Raw genomic sequence first — 21,655 nt, forward strand, 5'->3', positions numbered from 1 at the left:
TCTAATCATGAAAGAGGCAGGGAGCAGATAGCAGGGGGCATGAGAATCCTGAATTCCTTACCAGAGCGGGGGGTTAAAGAGGTAGGTGGTTGGGGGGGCAAAAGATTCAGAGATACATTCTAAGGGAACTGATTTCCCTGGGGAATCAAACAGCTTTGTGATTCATCCTGGTTCTTTCCCTCTGTCTGTGTCTCTCTTTCTGTTTCTGTTTCTCTCTCGCTTCTGTCCTCTATGTCGCTGAAGAATATCAGACAGAGGTTATGACTGAGGCCACTTGCGATTTCCTGATCAGGGGAAATCGCAAATACTTAGCTCCATGCAATTACCATTTCCGGTTGCCCTTCACTCAAACCAACCAAATCAAACTAACCAAACAGCCTGTCCTTTACTTTCCTCTCCGCCAATTAACAAAAGCGTCGCCCGTTTCTATACCAATCAGCTGATTGCAATTACTGTTGCTGAGATCCGACTCATTGAGGCAAATTAACGAAAAGTCAGGCGGAAAGCGGCATCCAAGTGAACCGAACGAGTGCAGAGCTGTCAGAGAGGCGGTGCAGATGGAGAGGGCCCTTAAGGGCAAGATGCTGATAGAAGTTTCTGGATGGATAAGACACAAAGGAAGACGCAGCAGCTTACAGCACAGCTGCTTCTGGCATATGCAAATACATGACACACACAACCACTTGCTCTACCTATCAGCCTTTTTTTTTTTTTTTAGAGATGTTTCTGTGTTTTCACACGTGAAACAAGTAACAAGTGAATCATGACAACAGTTGGCAGTGTCATCTCTTTCTCTCTCTTGCTTTCTTTTTCTCCTCCTTATTCTTATCTCTCTTTCCTTTTCATTGGTTATTCCCACACCTCTGTCTCCTGTTGCTCTCTCTTTACTCTGACAAACTATTTTCTGTGAGTATATATTTTTTGTAAAACTCGATAAATATTTGCTCACAAAAAAGTCAGTGAATAAATAAATCTATTTAAAAATAGAGCATCTCTAAACTTTTAAAGGTTTATGGTAGATAACTTGACATTATGCATTGTAAACACGTCATAAATTCAATAGCTTTATTTCATAATGATTTAATAGCTTCTTGTTTTTACAAAAATACTTCACAATAAAAAAAACACAAAAAATAGTTTCTACTAAATATTTAAATAGACATTTTAGAAATGACTGCATATTATTGCATAAGTGATTTTACATGTTTAAAAGCCAGGATGACTGAGTATGTGTGTGTGTGTGTTTTTAGCGCCTATAGTAGTAATGATAAAGTGTGTGTGTGTGTGTGTGTGTGTGTGTGTGTGTGCTGGTGTTACCTATAGTAGTGATAACAGTTCCAGCAAAGAAGAAAGAACTGCTCAGATCCCATAAACTTGTCTGATTGGATGAATTCCCTGAAGGGTTCACTCCTGCTCGGATGGCCTGAATCACTTCCTACAGTCAGAGAACAGAACAATAGATATTATTATTAATTATTATTATTACTACAATCATTAACATACATTCATACAATAATTCATGAACAGTGGATGTTGCAAATAGCAATGAATAAGATTTAAGAGTTCATATTGACTCCATTGTCCTCATTTTGAATAATATGTATCCTCCTGAGAAACGGATTTTTGCTTTGTGTGCATTTGAATTTTTCCTATTTGGGATTAATATGACCTAACAAGTATAAAACCTAAACTTAGTCTTTGTACAGGAAGTCGTTTTTGCAAACAAAAATGTCTTCATATAAGGCCAAAGGGTCAAAAAAAAAAATAAAAAATGAAGGATCATGGTGCAGAGAAGGACAAATGTAATGAGGACGCAAGGTCTCAAAAGGGTTTTGATTGCATTAGTAACTAAGCTTTTCCATTTTGTTTTTACACATGTGCACATATATAATGTGACATCAATACATGTAAATTACATTAACATTTGTTTATTTATTTATTTTTTAATGTTTCTCAGTATTTATTTGTCAATAAAATCAACAGCAATATCATAACACTAATATAGGTATGCATATATACTGATAATCAAGAAAAATATCTCCAGACACAACACTGCAAATTATAATAACAGAGTTATAATTATTTTACTTTTGATTTCCAGCAGCAAAAAAACAAACAAAAAACAAACAACAACAACAACAACAAAACAAATGTGTTGAATACTGGTTACTGTTTACTCAGGTTACTTACAAATACTTTTGATCTCCAACTTCAGAATATATGTAATTAGGTCAATTAATATGTAGAATTAAGTCAAAATCAATGTGTAGATTTATTTATTAATTTACATAGAAAAAGGTCCGTTTTATACAGTCTTGTGGTAAGTCATTAAGCCCTGGTTGCACAAACACTGCTCTAATATTCATTTATTAATTATCATCAATTATTAAGTTCTGTTCATGTGTTCACATTTACACCTGAGCCGTGACCATGGTAAATGTTAAGCCATTACCAAAATATTAACAGAAAATTTAGATAACTGACAACTTCATTATGCTGCCAAATGACCACATACACACACTGACACACAGCAGCAGACAGGTCAAAGGACACTGATAACAACCTGTTTAAATGGGCATCTAGTTGTAACCATGGAGATACTGTTCTCATTAAAAGGCTGTTAATGAGGTCAAACGAGGAACAGCCTGACTAATGTTCACACAACACCTGTCCACTCGCAACGCATTAGTTACAGTGTGCATGTGAAGAGTTCTGCCTGTGTGCGTGTGTGAGAGTGTGTGTGTGAAACTGTAGGTTGTGTTGAAGAAAAACACTGTCTATCGGTGCCATTGTGTGCCATTTTCATAAATCACCTTTATTGTAAACAAAAGTGTCCCCAAGCTAATATGCTCTGTTCTGTGTACATTTCTCGCTGAACGTTACTGGATCCTTGGAATTACAAGGTCACCAGTCGGGCTTGGGGGCAGCTCCTATGTTGATAATGTTCATTGATCTGTTGATGCTGTCACTGTTTTCTGCTCCCAAGCTTTTATCTGTGTTCTCTAATGTTTACCTTCTTATCTCGTTTTCCGAGTTGTTCCGGCATTGGCTAGATCTTATTCCAGCCTGTATTTGCCAGCACATCAGGACTACTGAGGAGGTACGGGATACTGACTCTAGAATCTTATACCTGGATTATTTCCTACACTTATAAAAAAGGGTTTCTTGAGTTATAATAATAAGATAACCATTTATTAATGCTTCATTTCTTTAGATACAAGGACAATGTATAGCAAATATCTCTTTAAAGAACCTTTCTATATAGTTGTATTAAACCTTTTGTAGACAGTCATTTGTAAAATTATGAAGTTTCTTATTAAAATGTGTTTCTTAAAAGCACTAAAAGGGGTCTATTACTAGGGTCTATAAGACTAAAAGGTTCTTCTATTGTTTAGAGTCCTCTTTGTTTACAGTTTATAAAAGTAAAGAAATGGTTCTTTAATGGCAACTCAAAGAACCCTTTGCGTGCATAAAATGTTCTTTGCCTGGTTAAGTGGTTCTAAATAGAACCACATTTAGTCTAGAGTATATAAAAGCTAGAAATGCCCTTCCTATATAAATATGTTTCTGATAGAAATGTGTTTTCGTACCCCTCACAGATTCAAAAATAGACCATGTTTGAACGTCTACATAAATTACAATTAAATCAATAAAAACATACTTAATCTCTGCTTGTTTATGACTGATTGGTTTGGCAGTTTGTAACCAATGCTGGTGCTTGGCCAAAAAAAAATGCTCCACGATTAATGTGCCAAAATCAATTGCTGCTACTTTGCTGCTCATCTGCCGTTATTGGCAATGGCTTGTTACTGCAGGACCAATATGATCATCTATCAAAAGTGAAATGTTAATGTTGTCTGTGATTACACAGATGATACCATGCTGATGTGCTTCTAGAAGAAAATAAAAGCTTGCTCTAGAGTTCCTTTGTTTGGTGTGGACCATCGTAATCACCATCAACCTGAACCAGGATTCAGGATTCACAATTTTAAAGACCTTGATTCAGCTGTTTAGTGCTGACCTGAGTATGGGTGGAGTGTTCACACCTGTCAAAACAAACCAACCTAAATAATTCTGATTGATCTGCAATAAATATCTTCTCTGGGAATGTCTTTAGCTCAGCTTTCAACTTTCTCCAGATGCTTCTACAACTAAATCTGGGTTGGAAAAAGCACTATACAATTTGTATAGTTGTAAGTCACTACAATATGATTATAGCCACTATCCAGACCCACCGCTGTAGCTACATGGAATGATGATGTTAAAATAGTGGCAAATCTGAATTATGTGTTATGTATTTCACATCACAACCCCTAGCATATGCTCCCCCTTCTCACCCTATGTGTGTTTTAGTCAACATACTTATTGCTTAACTACCTGTCTTTGAGATGAAGCCTATGGGGCATTAGGGGCAATAAACATGTTAGACTTCTGGCTCCATTCACCATTACTGTGAACAATTCAGACTCAGTAGTTTCTCCACAAAAGAAGAAATTGTTTATTATGCTGAAATGTATATTTTTATGTGGCTAACATGCACGCTACGAGCATATTTAACTTAGTACTGTAACGATACACTACTTAACAGTATTACAACATACATAATTTAAAAAAATTAAAAATCAGAGATGTTAGCTTAAATGTAACCTACTACATGTGGCAATGTTCCTTTTGCACTTTTTAAAATTCAAATGACAGATAACCTTAGGATGCATTCTGAAAACCAACATTCATTTTTCCCATTAAGAAAAACAGCTTAGACATATGGTATGTGGGACTATGCTATACTATAGGATGCACGTCCTCTGAAGACAGTTGTACATTTTAGAGAAAACATGTAGATTGTGCATAGAAAGGTAGAAGCCTAAACACAGCTTTGATAAGTAATGTGTATATTCTGAGCAGGGGGTGAATTAATATGGGAGGGCTTAAAACACCACTGATATATTTAATCCAACGACATTTTTCTCTGTTCTGGTGAACTGTACCAAAAACATGGGATATGAGGTCATGACAGAAAATGCAGGAGAGATATTGGAGCTACACAAAATTGAACCTAAAAGCAAGGAACTGCAATGACATTATCTTCCATTATAGAGATAATAGAAAATGGGCACACCATCAAATGAAGAGAGAGAGAGAGAGAGTAAGAGAGTGTGTTTATGCCATGATCTGGTTGCTGACCGGGGTCCTTAAATGCACATTTTGCTCTTTCTATAATGGCCTTCTGCTCCCCAGATAATGAATTACAAAGATTCATCATGGGTTAAAGGAGCCAGGTCATGAAACATGCATGCCACCCATTCACCCACATACATGCATACGAACCTCACCAATAGATCAAGCTAACAAGTCGTCAATTCCAATTATCGAAAGGGCTTAAAGAGCTTAAAGACCTTAAAGTAATATGGTACCATATTGACAGCACCTATCAACATATTAAACCTACAAAACCATAATGAGTGCCTTATACACATCTTTTTAAATCAGTACTGACTTTGAAGTAGCATGTACATGCCTATATGCTCCAGTCAAGTGCAATATAAGCACAGAGGCTTAAAAAAGCCAAAGAGGAGGCAAAAGAAAAGATCAATACCCTTTATCAATACTTGTTCCATGCTGTTTACTCTGTTTTATGCTGGCAAAAAAACAGTCGGGCTAAAAATAAATGTGAGTCTATGTGTGTGTGCTGCAATTGTCCAGAATCACAGTTCCAAGATCTTGACCAATCTAGCCTCATGCATCATAAGACTAGACTAGGCTAAGTGTCACTGCCCCTAGTTCACCTTGAATCTTTTAAATGACTGACCCTTAAAACTGTTTGAGCCGTACCTGGAGAACCAATTCCTATAAAGGTCTTCTGGTGTCCCACAAGTCTCAGTGCTAGCCCCCCTTTTTTGTTTTGCCTTTACTCTATATCTACTCTATTTGTGATGTAATATCCCATGGATATTTACAACAAAGCTGACCACTTTCTCCTTCCTACCCATGCCTGGCTATCATCACATGATTTTGCCAACTCCTTTAAGAATTCCTGTATCATTCCTTCCAAATGCACAAATCTTTGGTGTGTTCATTTTAGTGTACACTCAGCCTTTTTTTTCTAATAACATAAGTGGAATTCCATGTAACTTGAGCATGGCTTCTTCGATGCTTGTTCAGCCCCTGTCATCTTAAATCACACCCCTGCAAGACTCTTCTGGCTGGGATTCCTGTGAAGGTTATGACAATGTATGTGAAACGATGACAGCTGCAGTTTCACACAGCAGTTGAATTTCATCATGGTTGTCTTTGTAGGCAGATGTGAATTGTTTTCATAGTAGGGGGATTTCATTCTTCCCCTTTTACCTCTCATTGCTCACTTGTAGCTTAACACAGCTACAAGTCACACCATGTTACATTCAGAGCCAACAGTCCTCAAACCCTTACTGCTAACTGGCAGCTTAGCACAGAATTACACAGAAAGCCAGTATCCTAGTTAATCCACTTACAGAGTTACAGGGAAATATGTACACAATGACCACAAGGCTGTAATGTTTCTACACAATGAAGCTGAAGATGTCCTTGTAATGTTTCTTATGGGATAACCAATCAAGCAAAGAGAGGATATGCGAACCATTGGGAAAGCTCAAGGCTAAATAGTACTACAGTTTCACTTGAATTCATATATAAGAAAATATTGTGATTTTATAAAGATAAAAATAAAGCACTTAATGACGCTCCATTGCTATCAAAGAAGTATCTGTTTCCCTATACAGCAGCACAACAGTATCAGAGCTAGTATCATTTTTGTCAGTCCACTTAATGTAAAGTGTGATATAGGTCAAGGTTCCTACCCATTACACTGTCCAAAACTCTGCTACATTCCTTCCCCCTTTCTTTCATACCTTTTGCAAATCTTCAACATGTGGTTCAGACACATAGACTGATGAGCCATCATCTCATAACCAGCTGCCTAAACGAACACTAATCTCACTTCTACAATCTTTTAATATCTGTTCACATGTGCATCCTTCTAGCTGTTACTGCTGACTCCTGCCTCTGGCAGTGCCTCAGCTCAAGGGTATCTTTAAATGGCCAGACATTGTACCAAAACAAACCTGTGCATGTGTGTGAGAGAGAGGTATTATGCACCTGACCCTAGTTAACATAAGCTTGTTTGTAGTGTTAATGTGTCCATTTGATCTTTTGACTCAGCAGCTGTGTGGCATGGCCACATCACACTTGCATATAAAATTGTGCATGGGAAGAAGTGTTATGGTGAACATATGACCCAACCAATTGCCCATGGGTGTGAGAACTCTTTCTCCCAACCTATTTTACACACACACACACACACACACACACACAATCATGGTGACATAAATGCACCAACTTACGTATGCCCTGTAGGCCTAACAGCTGTAAATGACTCTGATAGTATGTGAAGGAAGGGTGAACGGGGCTGAGCATCGGAGGGAGAGAGCATGGAAGCAGAGGAACAGAGGTGAGAGCAATTGGTCAGCTTTAAAGAAGGTCATAGCTGGCTTGCGTTTTTCGTCTGCATGGCTGCTAGACGCTTTAATTGCTACCATACTGAGCTTACTTCAACTGTCAAAACTCAAGACTTCCAATTATCTCTCAGTGTCTCTCTCGGCATGTCTCTCTCCCTCTCTACGTCTTGCACTGTAGTCATTCATTAGCTCATATAGCATTTGCTATATAGTGAATTGACTGGAGAATGGCTATGTGTATATATATTAAACTTCACTGTTGATCATTACTGCTGCTGACCACTATATAGAGCACATTTCTGCAACAGAATACAAAATCAATGGTATTAATAGGGAGTCAGTTCTGAAAAGAGCTCCATCACTCCAGAAAACACAGTTTCACTGTTCTTCAGCCCAATAGTTGGTTTTGGTAGATTACACAATATTAAAATTAATGAGCCAACAGCACTGAGACTACACTACACACTTTAAAACTGACTTGAGTTAAAATTACCCCCAAAACAAACAGAATAAGTCTCTGCTGGGTCCAGTAGGGATGGTTTAAAACCATAGTTGGTTTTAAACCAAACTGTCATGGTTTATTGGGAATAGCAATGCCATTATAAATCAATCTATTGTAATTTATTGTCTTTAAAAATAATAAGCAGATGCTATATGCTAGATCTATTTACATCCTTCTGCAGATATACTGATCTGTTTGTCCTGCAAAGACAAAACCAAAAGTATAAAAAAGATAAATAATATAGAGCCACACACACACACACAAAAAACTTATCATGTTAACTGCAAGGCCAGCTGCCAGGCTAGGCCTGTAACTCGGCTGATCAGCTAACATTAGCCAACTGCAAATTAATTGAAAAGAAAACATTGAAATCTGCTTAACCTTTACTTGTTTTACTTAAGAAATTTCATATACAAATTTCAGTGCTTCTACAAAATGAAATTTTGTTTCACCTTCTCTAAACGGCATACTCACGCACTGTGTGTGGGAGAACTTACCCATTGGCTGGGTTGTTACTATGCTCCAGACACTGGCTCAGTGGTTAAACTGCCCAGCGCTAAAGAAAAACCCAGCCAAATGCCCCTGCAGGTTTATTCCAGTGTTTGGGTAGAAAAAAAACCCCAACAGAAAACAAACAACCCAGCAGATTTAAGAGTGCACTAAAGGATAAATTCTCCCTCTCTCTAATCCACCAAGATTCTCTATAGCTACTCTATTCAGTCACTAGGCTGTGGTCACTCAGCCTGCACTTGCTCACTATCTGTCTCTGCTTTGTATCTCTTATAATAGAGGGATACTCTGCCAGTTCATGAGTGCTTTCAGGGATCAACAGTAATGCCATTTGGACTGTGTTTCGGATCTTTGGACTATATTTTGGATCACTTTGTGTTCAATATAGGCCTTTTATTGCTTTGGTTTAAGTTGTTTTTTCCTAATTTGACTTTGAGGTTGCTCTGAGACTGCTTCACATTAGAGGACAGTGGGTTAATATGCAGAAAAAACAAGCAGACTGGCATAGGTCCAAAGACCTTTGGCTAAGGATCATTCATACAGTGATCTGCTCTGGCTACCATCTCATTCTCAAAGCCAAGTACACTGTATGTATAATACCAGTTCATAATGAATGAGCAAATAAGTATATAAATAATGAACAAACAAAAAAAAAAACAAAGAGCAAAACAAAAGCAGATTAATCAGTTCTAATTAGCATGTCTATTTAGCACATTTTCTATTGACAATGTAAAAAGCTCTTTTAGCCTTTTAGTGCATTCTTCTTCATGTCATAGTTTTCTGAAGCAGTGATTTTCAGTCCTCTGTAATCATAATCTATCTATATTATTCGAATTCTTTTAGAGTTTTTGTTCATTTTTGCTGTGCTTTGACCAAGAAGTAAAGAACTGAAAAATGATCAGAATGCACTGTCGGTCAGTTCAATTATTGCTATGTTGATTAGAAGAACATATTCACTTCCCTGGAAACTAGGTGTTGGATGGGAACTGGAAACACTGGCATTCCTCCACTAGAGCTCTGGAAATGGTTAAACTAACACATTGGATTATTTATTTGTTTGTTTGTATTCTTTTTTTAATGTTTGTGCATCAAATAGAACTAACTGTTGGTCTGTCATCAAGTGTCAGTGAGTAATCCTCCTCAAAAGACTGTTACTGCTCTTGTTGCTTAGATAAACAGCTGTACAGATGTTTTTTTTAGATGCTTCTTGTATATTTGTGATGTTAACCATCAATATGTGTGTCATATTCCCATATTGAGTGTTGATATATATTCCCATGTATTTACTGTATGTGTGCATGTCACATCACTCAGATACTCTCTTTTGCTCTCTCTCTCTCTCTCTCTCTGCGGTAAAGATTGTGTCTGGTTCTGCCTAATTAGACCCCCTAAGCAAAAACAGCATGACCATTTATCTCAGAGGAGGAGCAGAACCATGGGACACACTCCATCACTGTATGAAGTGTGTGTATGTGTGTGTGTGTGTGGGTGGGTTTGCATATGTGAGTGAGCTGTGTTAGAGTGAATGAATGTGTTTATAGAGGCCATTTATGTCTAGGATTGTCTGAGAATAAGAGAAAGAGAAAGTGTGTGCATTTATTTGTTTGTTTATTTGTTGAGTTTATTTTCAAACTCAATGAGCAATTTATTAGGACTTCTATAATAATAGTGCCTATAGCCTCCTTTTGCGTTAAAAACAGCCTCAGTTCTTCAAAGTATGGATTCCACAAGGTGTTGGACACATTTCTTGGAGATTCTGGTCCATGTTGACTTGATTACTTGCATGATCTGAATGCCCTGTTCTTCCACATCCCAAATGGGTTTTATTGGATTCAGAACCAGTGACTGAAAAACACTAAACTCATAGTCATGTTCATGAAACCAGTTTGAGGACACTTATGCTTCGTTACATGGTAAATCATCATGCTGGAAGTATCCATAAGAAGATGGATAAATTGTGGTCATGAAAGGTTGCACATGGTCAGCAATAATATTCACAAAAGCTGTGGCATTCAAACAATGACTCATTGGTATTAATAAGCCTGAAGTGTGTCAAGAAAACATTCCCCACACCATTACACCCCCTCCTCCAGCCTGGACTGTTGACACAAGGCAGGCTGGGTCCATGGATTCATGATGATGCCAAAATCTGACCCTACCATCTGGGTCCCTCAGCAGAAATCAAAGTTCATCAGACCAGGCTATGTTTCTCCAGTCTGTAATTGTCCAGTTTTGAAGAACCCATGTCCACGGCAGCATTCTGTTCTTGGCTGACAGAATACAGTTCTAATATCCAGAATAATATCAGTGATAAATTATTAAATGAATGAATATTCTGAAAGCTCTGCAAGTAATAATCAGAATAAAGCTCTAACTAAATAAATATCCAGAATAAAGTTCCATAATTTCTGGAACTGATGATCAAATCTCTTAAAACAATGACATAAGAATAAGGTATTGGTGTATAGTTGGTAATATATAAAGTTGCATGTAAAATAACACTATGTAAAAAAGTGATCATTGATCGATGATAAATTGAATGGTAATGTATGTGTGAGTGTTTAAATGTGTCTGTGTGTGCTGCATGGTGGAAAGGGGGTGTAACATCATTAATAAATGATCAGAGAGCTCAAGTGGTGATCTTTCTCCAAAGCCTCTATGTAAGCTGTTTCCCTGCTTCAAACGCTATCTCACTGCATGTTGACCACACCTCCAAATCTAATGATTCTTTTCTTCTCACTTTTAGTACCATTAGCACCTTCACAGAACTTCAGCTCCACAAATAGTCAGTGTACCTCTACATCTCAACTCTACTAAGTCCATAAGCGATAATAAACATAATGAGCTGAAAACTCTGTACGTACAGAGTCAGACCTGCACACAAGTGCTAATGATGTTCAGCTTCAGCTTCAATTTGCATTGCAAATTTCCATGGATCTACACAGGAAGCCCAGCTGAAGTTAACAGAAAAAATCTGGCAATACGTCGCTGTTATTGCAGCAATAACAAAGTGTGTAATTACTGTATGTATGAATTATTTCCTACTGTCGCTGAAAATGCAGATTCTAAACTGACCACATTTCTTTGTATGTAAAAGAGGAAATATATGTGAATTAATTGTGTGTTTATTTTGTAACTACATAAAAACTTCCCAGATGAGTTCAGGGGCGCAGAAATACATAATATTAATGTAATAGTATTATTTTATTATTATTATTATTATTATATAATTATCATAATATCAATAGTAGCATTTTGCATTTGAAATCCACCATGCAAGCTCTCCTATCAGTAATGTCTGCAGGAGCTGGATTGAAGACCCAATGCATTTCATTAACTAACAGCGTAATTAGAAAGTGAAAGTGAAATCAATAACTCTTAGTTACAGTGGAATCCATCAATGCCATTGACAACTTGTAACCTATCAGCCTGTCATGTCCCTTAGAGCTCCCCCTAGTGCTCTGGAGAGTCCTGCCACATCTGTGCCTGCCCTGCCAGTGGCATACAAGTCTCCTGTTTTGCCTGTGGCCTTCAAGTCTCTTTACCCATGGGTTCCAATGTTGATCACCCAGTACCTTGACCCGCCTGCTTCAGTGCCGGTAGCATGATCTCCTGACCTGTAGGCTTCTGTGCTATTGCCTAGGATATCTATTCCAGTCCTGGCCACCAGATCACCTGGTCCTGTATCTGCCCCTAGTTAATGTCAGTGTCTTGATCCATGTCTTTTTATCCATATTAGTCCCAAGTCCAGCAATCATTCCCATTATGATTCTGTCATTGTTTTTGTTCCAGTTTCCTTAACCTGTCTAATTTGTCATTCTCAGTTCAGCCCAGTGTGCATCTTTGCTTCATTCTCCTGTCCATTCTTGGGTTTGTTCTTCTCTGTCCTTGGTGTCTTCTGTGCCAGTTCAGTCCCATATGCCCTACATTCAGTCTGGTCCATGTTTAATTGTGTTTTTCCCCTCTATCTCTCTCCTCAAAGCTGGTTCCCTTGGTGGCTGTTTTTTCACACCTCAGGGGCTGTGTAGTAGCTTTAGTAGAGGGGCTTTTATAACATATAAGCCTGTCATGTCCCTCTCTCATTTGGTTTTTCTCTTTGTTTATGTTTTTTTATGTGCTTTGCTCTGACGTTCCTGTCTACCCCCTTTCCCTGCCCTGTTCAAGTCTCTCACCTATGTATTATTAGTTTTATATTTATCTTGACTTGGCTTTGTTTGTGAATAAGCAGTGGTTTTGTTATTCTGGTTTGTTCTAAGACTAGCATTTGATTTTGCTAGATTTATATTGATGTTCCCTGTTACGAATGTTCCCAGCACTGAAATGGACTTTAATGAACACATGACTTGGAACTTGCATCCGGCTTCCTTGCCTCTTCACTTATCAAACAGTGGAATCAATCACATTTCGATTTCCATTGGTGGCACCAGGCTTTAAAAAAGACTCTTGTTGACTTTTATTGGTATGCTGATGCATCACTGGCAGTGTGGTAGTGAGAGAAGATTTCAGTCAGTTAGAAAAGGAAAATAGTCACTGTTAAACTGATACACACAAGTTCATGTTTCAAGTCACACAAAACATGTCAACTGAGTGCTTCTTACAAGTGTCCAGTGTCTATGTTTAATCTGCAGTGCCCAGAAGAGTTCATTTCCACCAGTGTTAGGTTAGTGCTAAAATACTTCTAGAATCCCAAAGTAGAAAGTAGCATTAGTGTTCAGGTAGGCTTTTCCTTGGTTGACATGTGTAGGCTGAAATAAAGGCCTACCTCTAAAGACTATGGATCTCTAATACATTGTATGTTGTGTACATTTTTCATTGTCTATAAGTCCTCCAAATAACAAGGCAAAATATTAATGACGCTGCTAGCAAGCTTACACTACTGTTCAACACAATTAGGAAAAACACAACTCACACAATAACTATGTTATTCTATGGGTTGATGGGAATTTGAGTTGCTATATTTTGATCATTTGGTCCTAATTCTGGTTTGTAAAACCTGGCTTTAGAGACTTGTGTATGTAGCTACCCAACTCATCTCACTGAAGTGCCTAAATCTCTCAGATCAATAAAAAGTGTCAATTTTACAGGCATCAATAAAGCCTCATATTAAACTAATCCCCTGTTGATGGTCATTCTTCATATCCTCAGTTTAAGCTTAATCCAGGTCCAGAAGAGCAGCTTTGGGACATTACACTTCTGTATTGAACAACAGATGCTGTATTTCTGTCTCTCTATTCAGTTTTTTTTTATGTTTCCTTCTAAAAGTTGCCACAGATGGTAGGGCCTGTGAGACAGTGAGTTTCCAAGGAACAGAGTGTGACAGCCAGGTTAATGAGTGATTGCCCACACATGTCAGCCTCTAAACCATTTCCTCTTTATTTCCCCTTTGTGCCTCAGCGGGCTGTTGAAAAGCAGAGTCCAAAGCAAGCCTGAATAAAGCACTCAGAAGAGGAGGGGTTAGCATAAAGGTTCTGTGCAAATTGAACCTCCTGCTTTGCTTTGTTCATTAAGCCTAGCCGATTACCTTATTTGACTAATGAGCACAAAACACACTGATGTAGTTTGCCGAAAATGACCGAAAAATTTCTCAAGCTCTAACGGAGGTTAGTTCAGGTTTTCATTGAAGGGGATCTTATGTTAAAATAACATAAGGTTGATTGGGGACTAACCCCCATAACCTTTCTTATTTTATGTATGATCACTGTGGGGGGATGGTTTATCCTCATTCTTTGTCTTGTGGCAAAAAAAATCACATACATCAATCAACCATAACAATAACACCTGCCTAATACTGGGTAGCCCCCCCTTATCCTGCAACAACAGACCTGACCATTTAAGACATGGACTCCATTAGACCTGATTTACCTGGTTTATTTATCTGGTTGCTTTTACATTTAGAGTTTATTAAAGAAAAGTAAGAATAATAATCAGTGTGTTATTCTGGAATTGTTTACTGAAGTGCAGTTTGAGCCGCCAGCTAATCTACTATAAAACACTGAATCTTGTGTTTTTACAGTATGTGTATTGCAGGTAATCGCAGTGGCAGCATGTTCTTTCAGCATTATCTAACAGAGCTGAGGCAGCAATGTGTTGTTTTTTTGACTCTTCCTTCAAAGCCAGAAATGAACAGATGAAGGATCTGGTGAGTGAAGAAAACATGGAGTCCAACTTCCAACACAGCCTGGGGCTTCACACTCAAAAAACATCTTTACAAGACTATACAGATTTGTCAATCACACTATGACATGTAAAGGGATGGGACCAGCACCTGCCCATCTGACAGAAAGAAAAGAGAGAGAATGTTGTGTAGTGTTTGTTCATTTTTTTCAGCCCCTCTTATCCAGTTACTGATAGAGAGTGGAGGAACAAAACCTCTACACACACACACACACACATTTCCTCAACTTTTTAATAAAGAAACTGATTTCCTGAGGTCATCTGAGTTCCTCCATTACACATTTTCATTACTTCTGTGTTTTGAACTTGTTCCAACTCCAGAATACACAAACAAATTAAATTAGCACAGCTGAACTGACCCCAGGGACAGAGAGTGCTGTGTGGTGACTGTCCATGGTGCTGAAACACGCCATCTGAGTTTGCATGTGCCTGTGACTTCACCAGTCCCTTCACAAGATTCAGCATTTGAACTTCACAAGCAAACTATGACTTTCTTTCTGGGTAAAAGTATTAGACTATTTCACACCTTACAACCTCCAGTGGACACAAAATGAATGGATAAATAAATAATATTAATAATATTGCATCACTTCAGAGGTATGGAGTGGGATATGAGGAGTGTAGACTAATAACCCCCCCCCCCCCCCCCCCAAAAAAAAAAAAAAAAAAGTGTGGTTAATGTCACCGATTCCAACATATACAATTTGAACAGAACAAACCCATTGTGGGACTTCAGGGATGTTATGTATGTATATAAATACGATGTTGGCAATGAGCATATCATACAGTTTACAGTTTATACAGTCTGCGTTTGAATACTTTCCTGAACCTTCCCTTTCTGTCTGCTTTCCTTGAGTCATTCTGGTCTGACTCTTATCCTAAGTAAACACACAGGCAGAGCTGATACTCTCAAAGGCCCGTCTTTGTACCATAGTGGTGGCGGAAACCTGTCTGGGTTTGTCACAGCAAACTTTTAGACTCAAAAAAGTATAGTTGACTTCTGAGTTCTGAGACATTTATTCAAGCCGCTTTACTTTTGGTTTTAACCAAAGAACTGTGAAGACAAAAAATATCTTAGCTTGTGTGTGAGAGTGTTTCTTCTCACCTTTACTAAGTCCTCCAGCTCAGTCGAGTTGACGCAGGGATGCTCTGTGAGGAAAGTAAGCTTTTTGTGGAGAATGGCCAGTTTTTGTGAGATCTCCTGCGGCTGCTCCAGAGCCTTGAACACGGTGGCTCCTATGATCAGGTAGAGCACCACCAGCAGGAAGACAGTCAACACCGTTTTCCAGCGCATGACGCTGATCCGCAGCTCAAAGTCCTCTAGTGTGTTCAGCACCACCGGTTTAGCGGAGAAGGACAGGCGGGGCTTGGAGTTGTGGGCGGCAGCTTTAGGGTCCAGAAGATCAGGAGCGGCCACTGTCAAAAACAGAAAAGGGTAAGTGAATGGGGTTAATGTATAAATGGATGGATGGATGGATGGATGGATGGATGGACAAATGGAAAGATGGACGGATAGATGGATTCCCTTTTCCAGTTCATATTTCTTGTTTGTACCTTATCTGGAAATTATGTTAAAACTTTAGATTCTGAACATTTAATCAATGCGACATAGATATTTACTCGTGATTAGATAAGTTATTCTACCACAAATAGTCTTTCTTAGTTTTGCAGGAAAAGTTTCACATTAAAACAACCAGAACAAATATCAGAAGGCGAGACTCAAATACGTCAATATGTGTCGATGACTTGTTTAACTCACTATGCAATTAAAATGGAAAGAATTTGGAAAACGATATTGCAAATGTAATATCTCTCACAACCTCAAATCTTCAGTTGATGCATGTGACTGCAGACAATATCAGTACAGCAAATTCATAAAAAACAATATTCAGATACTGTCCCATACTAGTACAGTGATTGCTATTAAAATGGGCTGTGATAATTACACTGTTTGTAATGTAAATAAGTTGAACAGTGTTCTGTAGACAGTGAAAATATCCTCGATATGCTTAGAAAAGCATATTGTGTGTAACACTAAAACAATCTCTCACAAAATTATAAAATATCATCATAAAATCCAGCCCTACTTTAGCTCCTGTTCTATCACTTTACTATCAAAGGTTCAATAAATTAACTGAAGGTACATTCAAAAACAGCAAATTTAAAACAAAGTATTGTGCCCTGCAACATTTAAACCCTTTAACACCTGGTCATGTAGTAAGTATCAGGGTTCTATCTGGATAAGGCCAAGCCACCAAACCAAGAAAATACAAGTGTAAACTTGCCCATGACGCTTTTACAACAGATACAACTGATCATTTAAGATCACCTCTTCAGGAGATGGTCCAAGATGCATCTAAGCCACATGTTAAAGAAGTGTAAATGCATCTATCTCTCCAATGCTCAACAGCCAAAACTCCTCCAAGCGCCACCAAAACATAATCATTTCCACATAATGAATGAATTTGCATATTCCATCCCACACAGCAATCAGATTCAAATTTCAGTCTGACTAACCAAAGACACACATGACTACCAAGTGTAAATGCATGTGACATAAGTCCCAGTTAAATACCAGTTAAAAATGGTAATACTATTGCATGTGAGCCAAATTGCAAATGACAAATAAACCTGAAACTTGAAACTTGTATCTTGATTTTTTGTGATTTTACAGTTCCTGGAAGACAAGCTAGCCAGTATGCTAATTACTAAGCACATCATGTGTCATACAGAGCAGTTATGCCTATGCTGTGTGAAACTGTACAGTAGCGAGCTTATAATGATCTAATTATACTCACTTTTGTAATTATACTAACATTATGGTAGCCTGCTAATGCTAACTCTGCTCTAAGCTAAGCGCAGCATCACACACACAAATCCCCCCTATTCTGCCAACCATGGCGGTTCTATGTTTTGCTCTTTTATTTATTTATGTATTTTTTGCTATGACTGGGTGTGCAGCACTGTGCTTCCACTAGTTTAAAATTAGCTGATATAAGTATGGTTAATTATGAGGATTTGTTGATAGCCAGGTTACCAGTCCTGCCTATTTTGCTAGATGTTTAGTGTGATTGTGCTTTCAGCCTGTTAGCAGTCTCCTAAATTGCTAAAATGTTCATCTTTGATTAATACAGACAAAATCTGTGAATGTTGTTTTGGCTTATTGATTGTGACTACACACTAATGTGTCCTATAGAGTAACATATGTGCATTGAATATGCATTACATTACATTGCACATTACCTATGGCTTATTAAAGCACGACTGGTCCCCATGAAAGTAGCAGCCCATGCTCATGATAGGAATTATGTATGAGATCAGGCTGGGAAAACTAATGTGACTAAACTAAAGTGGCAGGACTAGTGAAAGCATTTCCGCACCCTTTCCTTGGTGAAAAATGAAAATCCATACATATAGAATATCTTCTGCTCAGTCAAACCAGCGCAGCTTTCCCATAGACTAGACCGAAACTAGCAGTTAATGTGCTAATGTCATGTTCCATAATATTCTGTTGATATTTTGTAGTGCAAGACTGTCAGTCCAGTCGAATAAACACAGGTGAGATTTTTGCAATACAAGCAAATAATGCTACCTTTCTGGATCTCCTACATTCAAGATCCATCATCAGAAGAGAGTTTTCCTAGTCTTTAAACCAGTAAATCCATCTCTCCAGACTATTCTGTGAAAAGGCATGTTTACAACAGAAGTATCAATGGCTGTCAAAGTGTCCCCTATTAGGACCATTTCAGAGTTCACCTCACAAATGACCTAGTCTTACAAACCCACATCTGAAAGTGCATCAAAGCACACTCTGACCACACTGACCTCACCCTACTGAGCTTCTACCCACAGTTTCATCTCATTAAATCAAGTTAAAGTGCAAGCAATGAGTTTGCATCAACAGCTTCAGGGTTGTGTTTAAAACTGCGCCTACAAATAGTGCTGTATTCCTAACAAGTGTGAAAAACTGTGTTAAAAATGAATAAAAAAAATCACACCATTTGTCAAACCGAAGAAAACACATTATGAAAGTGGTCTGTGCTTGCCTTTACTCTCTCTCTCTCTCTTTCTCTCTCTCTCTCTTTCTCCCTGTCTTACCATCTCTTTCTTAGCCCACGCACAGAGAAAGCCCACTTGACTTTTAATCTTCAGTTCCACGGGCAGGTAGACCAGGCTCTATCACAAGAGTGCTTCAAACAGCCATAATAAAAGAACAGAACTCAGTAACACAGATAGGAAGATAAGAAATTAACCGGTTTAAATTTAAAATGATATAAATGATCAAATAAATGGGCTAGCAGTAACACAATAATAAAAACAGGTGCTCACCCCACCAACTTGTTTTCTGTAGATAACATGTGGATATGTATCGTTATTGTGATAAATGCCATTACTTTACATGGCAGCATGAGTGGATCTGAGTGCATCGTGGATGTTGTTAGCAGTAATAGAGAATTACAAGACAGCCTAATTCATTCTCTTTAGCTGAGTATGAAATGTCCAAAGTATGAAATGTCGAGATTAAATCATTATAGTAATTGTATAGTAACAGCTAACTGATCAAAACTCGGAATAGCAAAACACCAGGATACGTATTGTGCACATGTTTTATATTTAATACAGCAGAAAGATGATAATATTGTAACCCCTGTTAAAAGGGTGTATATTTGTAGTTATGCGCTCGTGCTTAGAGATTTGGGCACACTAAAAAGAGCGTCTTGCACGTGGTCGTAAAAAAAATAATAAAAATAATAATATAAATTCATAAAAAAAAAAAAACGTCCACATAAAAAAAAAAAAAAAAAAAAAGAAGAAGAAAAGAGCTGTACGCGGCACACGGTGCGGCACACGATTTGGCATGTAGGCTATTTACACAGCATTGCATTCACACAACACCATCTAACCGAGATCTCACGAGCCGCCCAAACAAGACCTATCAACAGCTAGAGCTATCGTCTACACATTCTGAGTGTGTGTGTGTGTGTGTAACGGATAACCGCTCTTACTTCTTTGATGCCCGATTCTCGTCTCTTTCCCTCATCTGCAGAGCTCGCGCGCGCTTAAACTCCGCGTTTCCGTCCTCTTCGGCTCCTCATGACTCGTGATCGGAGCTCGAGCTCCGTTCTCCTCCTCCTCCACCTCTTACTCGCTTCTCGCGCTCCGCTTTATAGCCTCTCTCTCTCTCGCTCGCTCTCTCTCTCGCTCTCTCTTTCTCTCTCTCTCCCCCTCTCTGGCTACTCTGCCATCCGGACGTAGCAGTTCTGTGGAGCAGGGTGATGCTGAGGTGTAGCGCGCGGTCTCTGTGCGCTCGCAGTCATGGCACCGAGGCGCGCGCGTCCTTTTCTCTACAGGTACTGAATGTGCTAAGTTGGAGTCGCGTGTGTGTGCTTGCGCGCGCCGGTACTATCGCACCACGCGCGCGCCTCCGCCACTCCCTCACGCCCACGCTCACTCACACAGCCCCAAAACACACACACACACACACACATCTATCTATCTATCTATCTATCTATCTATCTATCTATCTATCTATCTATCTCTGTCTGTCTGTCTGTCTGTCTGTCTATCTATCTATCTATCTATCTCTGTCTGTCTGTCTGTCTGTCTATCTATCTATCTATCTATCTATCTATCTATCTATCTGTCCGTCTATCTATCTATCTATCTATCTATCTATCTATCTATCTATCTATCTATCTATCTATCTCTGTCCGTCTATCTATCTATCTATCTATCTATCTATCTATCTATCTCTGTCCGTCTATCTATCTATCTATCTATCTATCTATCTATCTCTGTCCGTCTATCTATCTATCTATCTATCTATCTATCTATCTATCTCTGTCCGTCTATCTATCTATCTATCTATCTATCTATCTATCTATCTATCTATCTATCTCTGTCCGTCTGTCTGTCTATCTATCTATCTATCTATCTATCTATCTATCTATCTATCTATCTATCTATCTATCTATCTATCTCTGTCTGTCTGTCTGTCTGTCTATCTATCTATCTATCTTTCTATCTATCTACCTATCTCTGTCCGTCTATCTATCTATCTATCTATCTATCTATCTATCTATCTCTGTCTGTCTGTCTGTCTGTCTGTCTGTCTGTCTATCTATCTATCTATCTATCTATCTATCTATCTATCTCTGTCTGTCTGTCTGTCTGTCTATCTATCTATCTATCTATCTATCTATCTATCTATCTATCTATCTCTGTCCGTCTATCTATCTATCTATCTATCTATCTATCTATCTCTGTCTGTCTGTCTGTCTGTCTGTCTATCTATCTATCTATCTATCTTTCTATCTATCTACCTATCTCTGTCCGTCTATCTATCTATCTATCTATCTATCTATCTATCTATCTATCTCTGTCTGTCTGTCTGTCTGTCTGTCTATCTATCTATCTATCTATCTATCTATCTATCTATCTATCTATCTATCTCTGTCCGTCTATCTATCTATCTATCTATCTATCTATCTATCTATCTATCTATCTATCTATCTATCTATTCTACCTGCCAAAAACACATGGTAGGTGAATTGGATTTGTGAAATTAGCTATAGGTGTATGAGGTACATTGTGATGGACTGGCACCCTGTCCAGAGGGTATTTCTGGTAGGTAGGCTCCAGACTCACACCAAGAAGTTGAAAAGAGTGTACCCCACATATATCTAACACCATATCTATTTTTATTGTTGAAAACATGGACCCTTGTCACCATTATCTTCCCAAGAATTCCCTTAAATTTGTTTTTGACCAAAGTCAAAGATTCATGATGTGTTTTTAAATTGCAGAATTGTTCTCAGCTCTGCTCAAGCTCTGCTTATAATGATGGATCCCATTCTCCTCATAAACTGCACACATTCCAACTAAGGAAACACCGGTGAATATCGGAATCTGTGTAAAACGGTGTGAGTGGATTTGTTAGAAGAAATTTCTACCTAAGAATGGCTAGTCGATAAGC

General features: G+C 38.3%; 1 protein-coding gene across 1 annotated transcript in view; it reads right to left on the reverse strand.

The window, feature by feature from the left end:
* Positions 1-20,033, reverse strand: part of kcnk2b (potassium channel, subfamily K, member 2b) — a 55,881-nt gene extending 35,848 nt beyond the window's left edge. Inside the window, exons 1-3 of the mRNA XM_072677988.1 lie at positions 19,686-20,033; positions 15,785-16,095; positions 1,318-1,435 (exon numbers count right to left, since the gene is read on the reverse strand). Coding sequence (XP_072534089.1) covers positions 1,318-1,435; positions 15,785-16,095; position 19,686 — 430 coding nt within the window. The 5' untranslated portion in view covers positions 19,687-20,033. The remainder of the gene's footprint in view (positions 1-1,317; positions 1,436-15,784; positions 16,096-19,685) is intronic.
* Positions 20,034-21,655: the final 1,622 nt, after the last annotated feature.

This window comes from Salminus brasiliensis, chromosome 1 (assembly GCF_030463535.1).
Source record: "Salminus brasiliensis chromosome 1, fSalBra1.hap2, whole genome shotgun sequence".
NCBI lineage: Eukaryota > Metazoa > Chordata > Actinopteri > Characiformes > Bryconidae > Salminus > Salminus brasiliensis.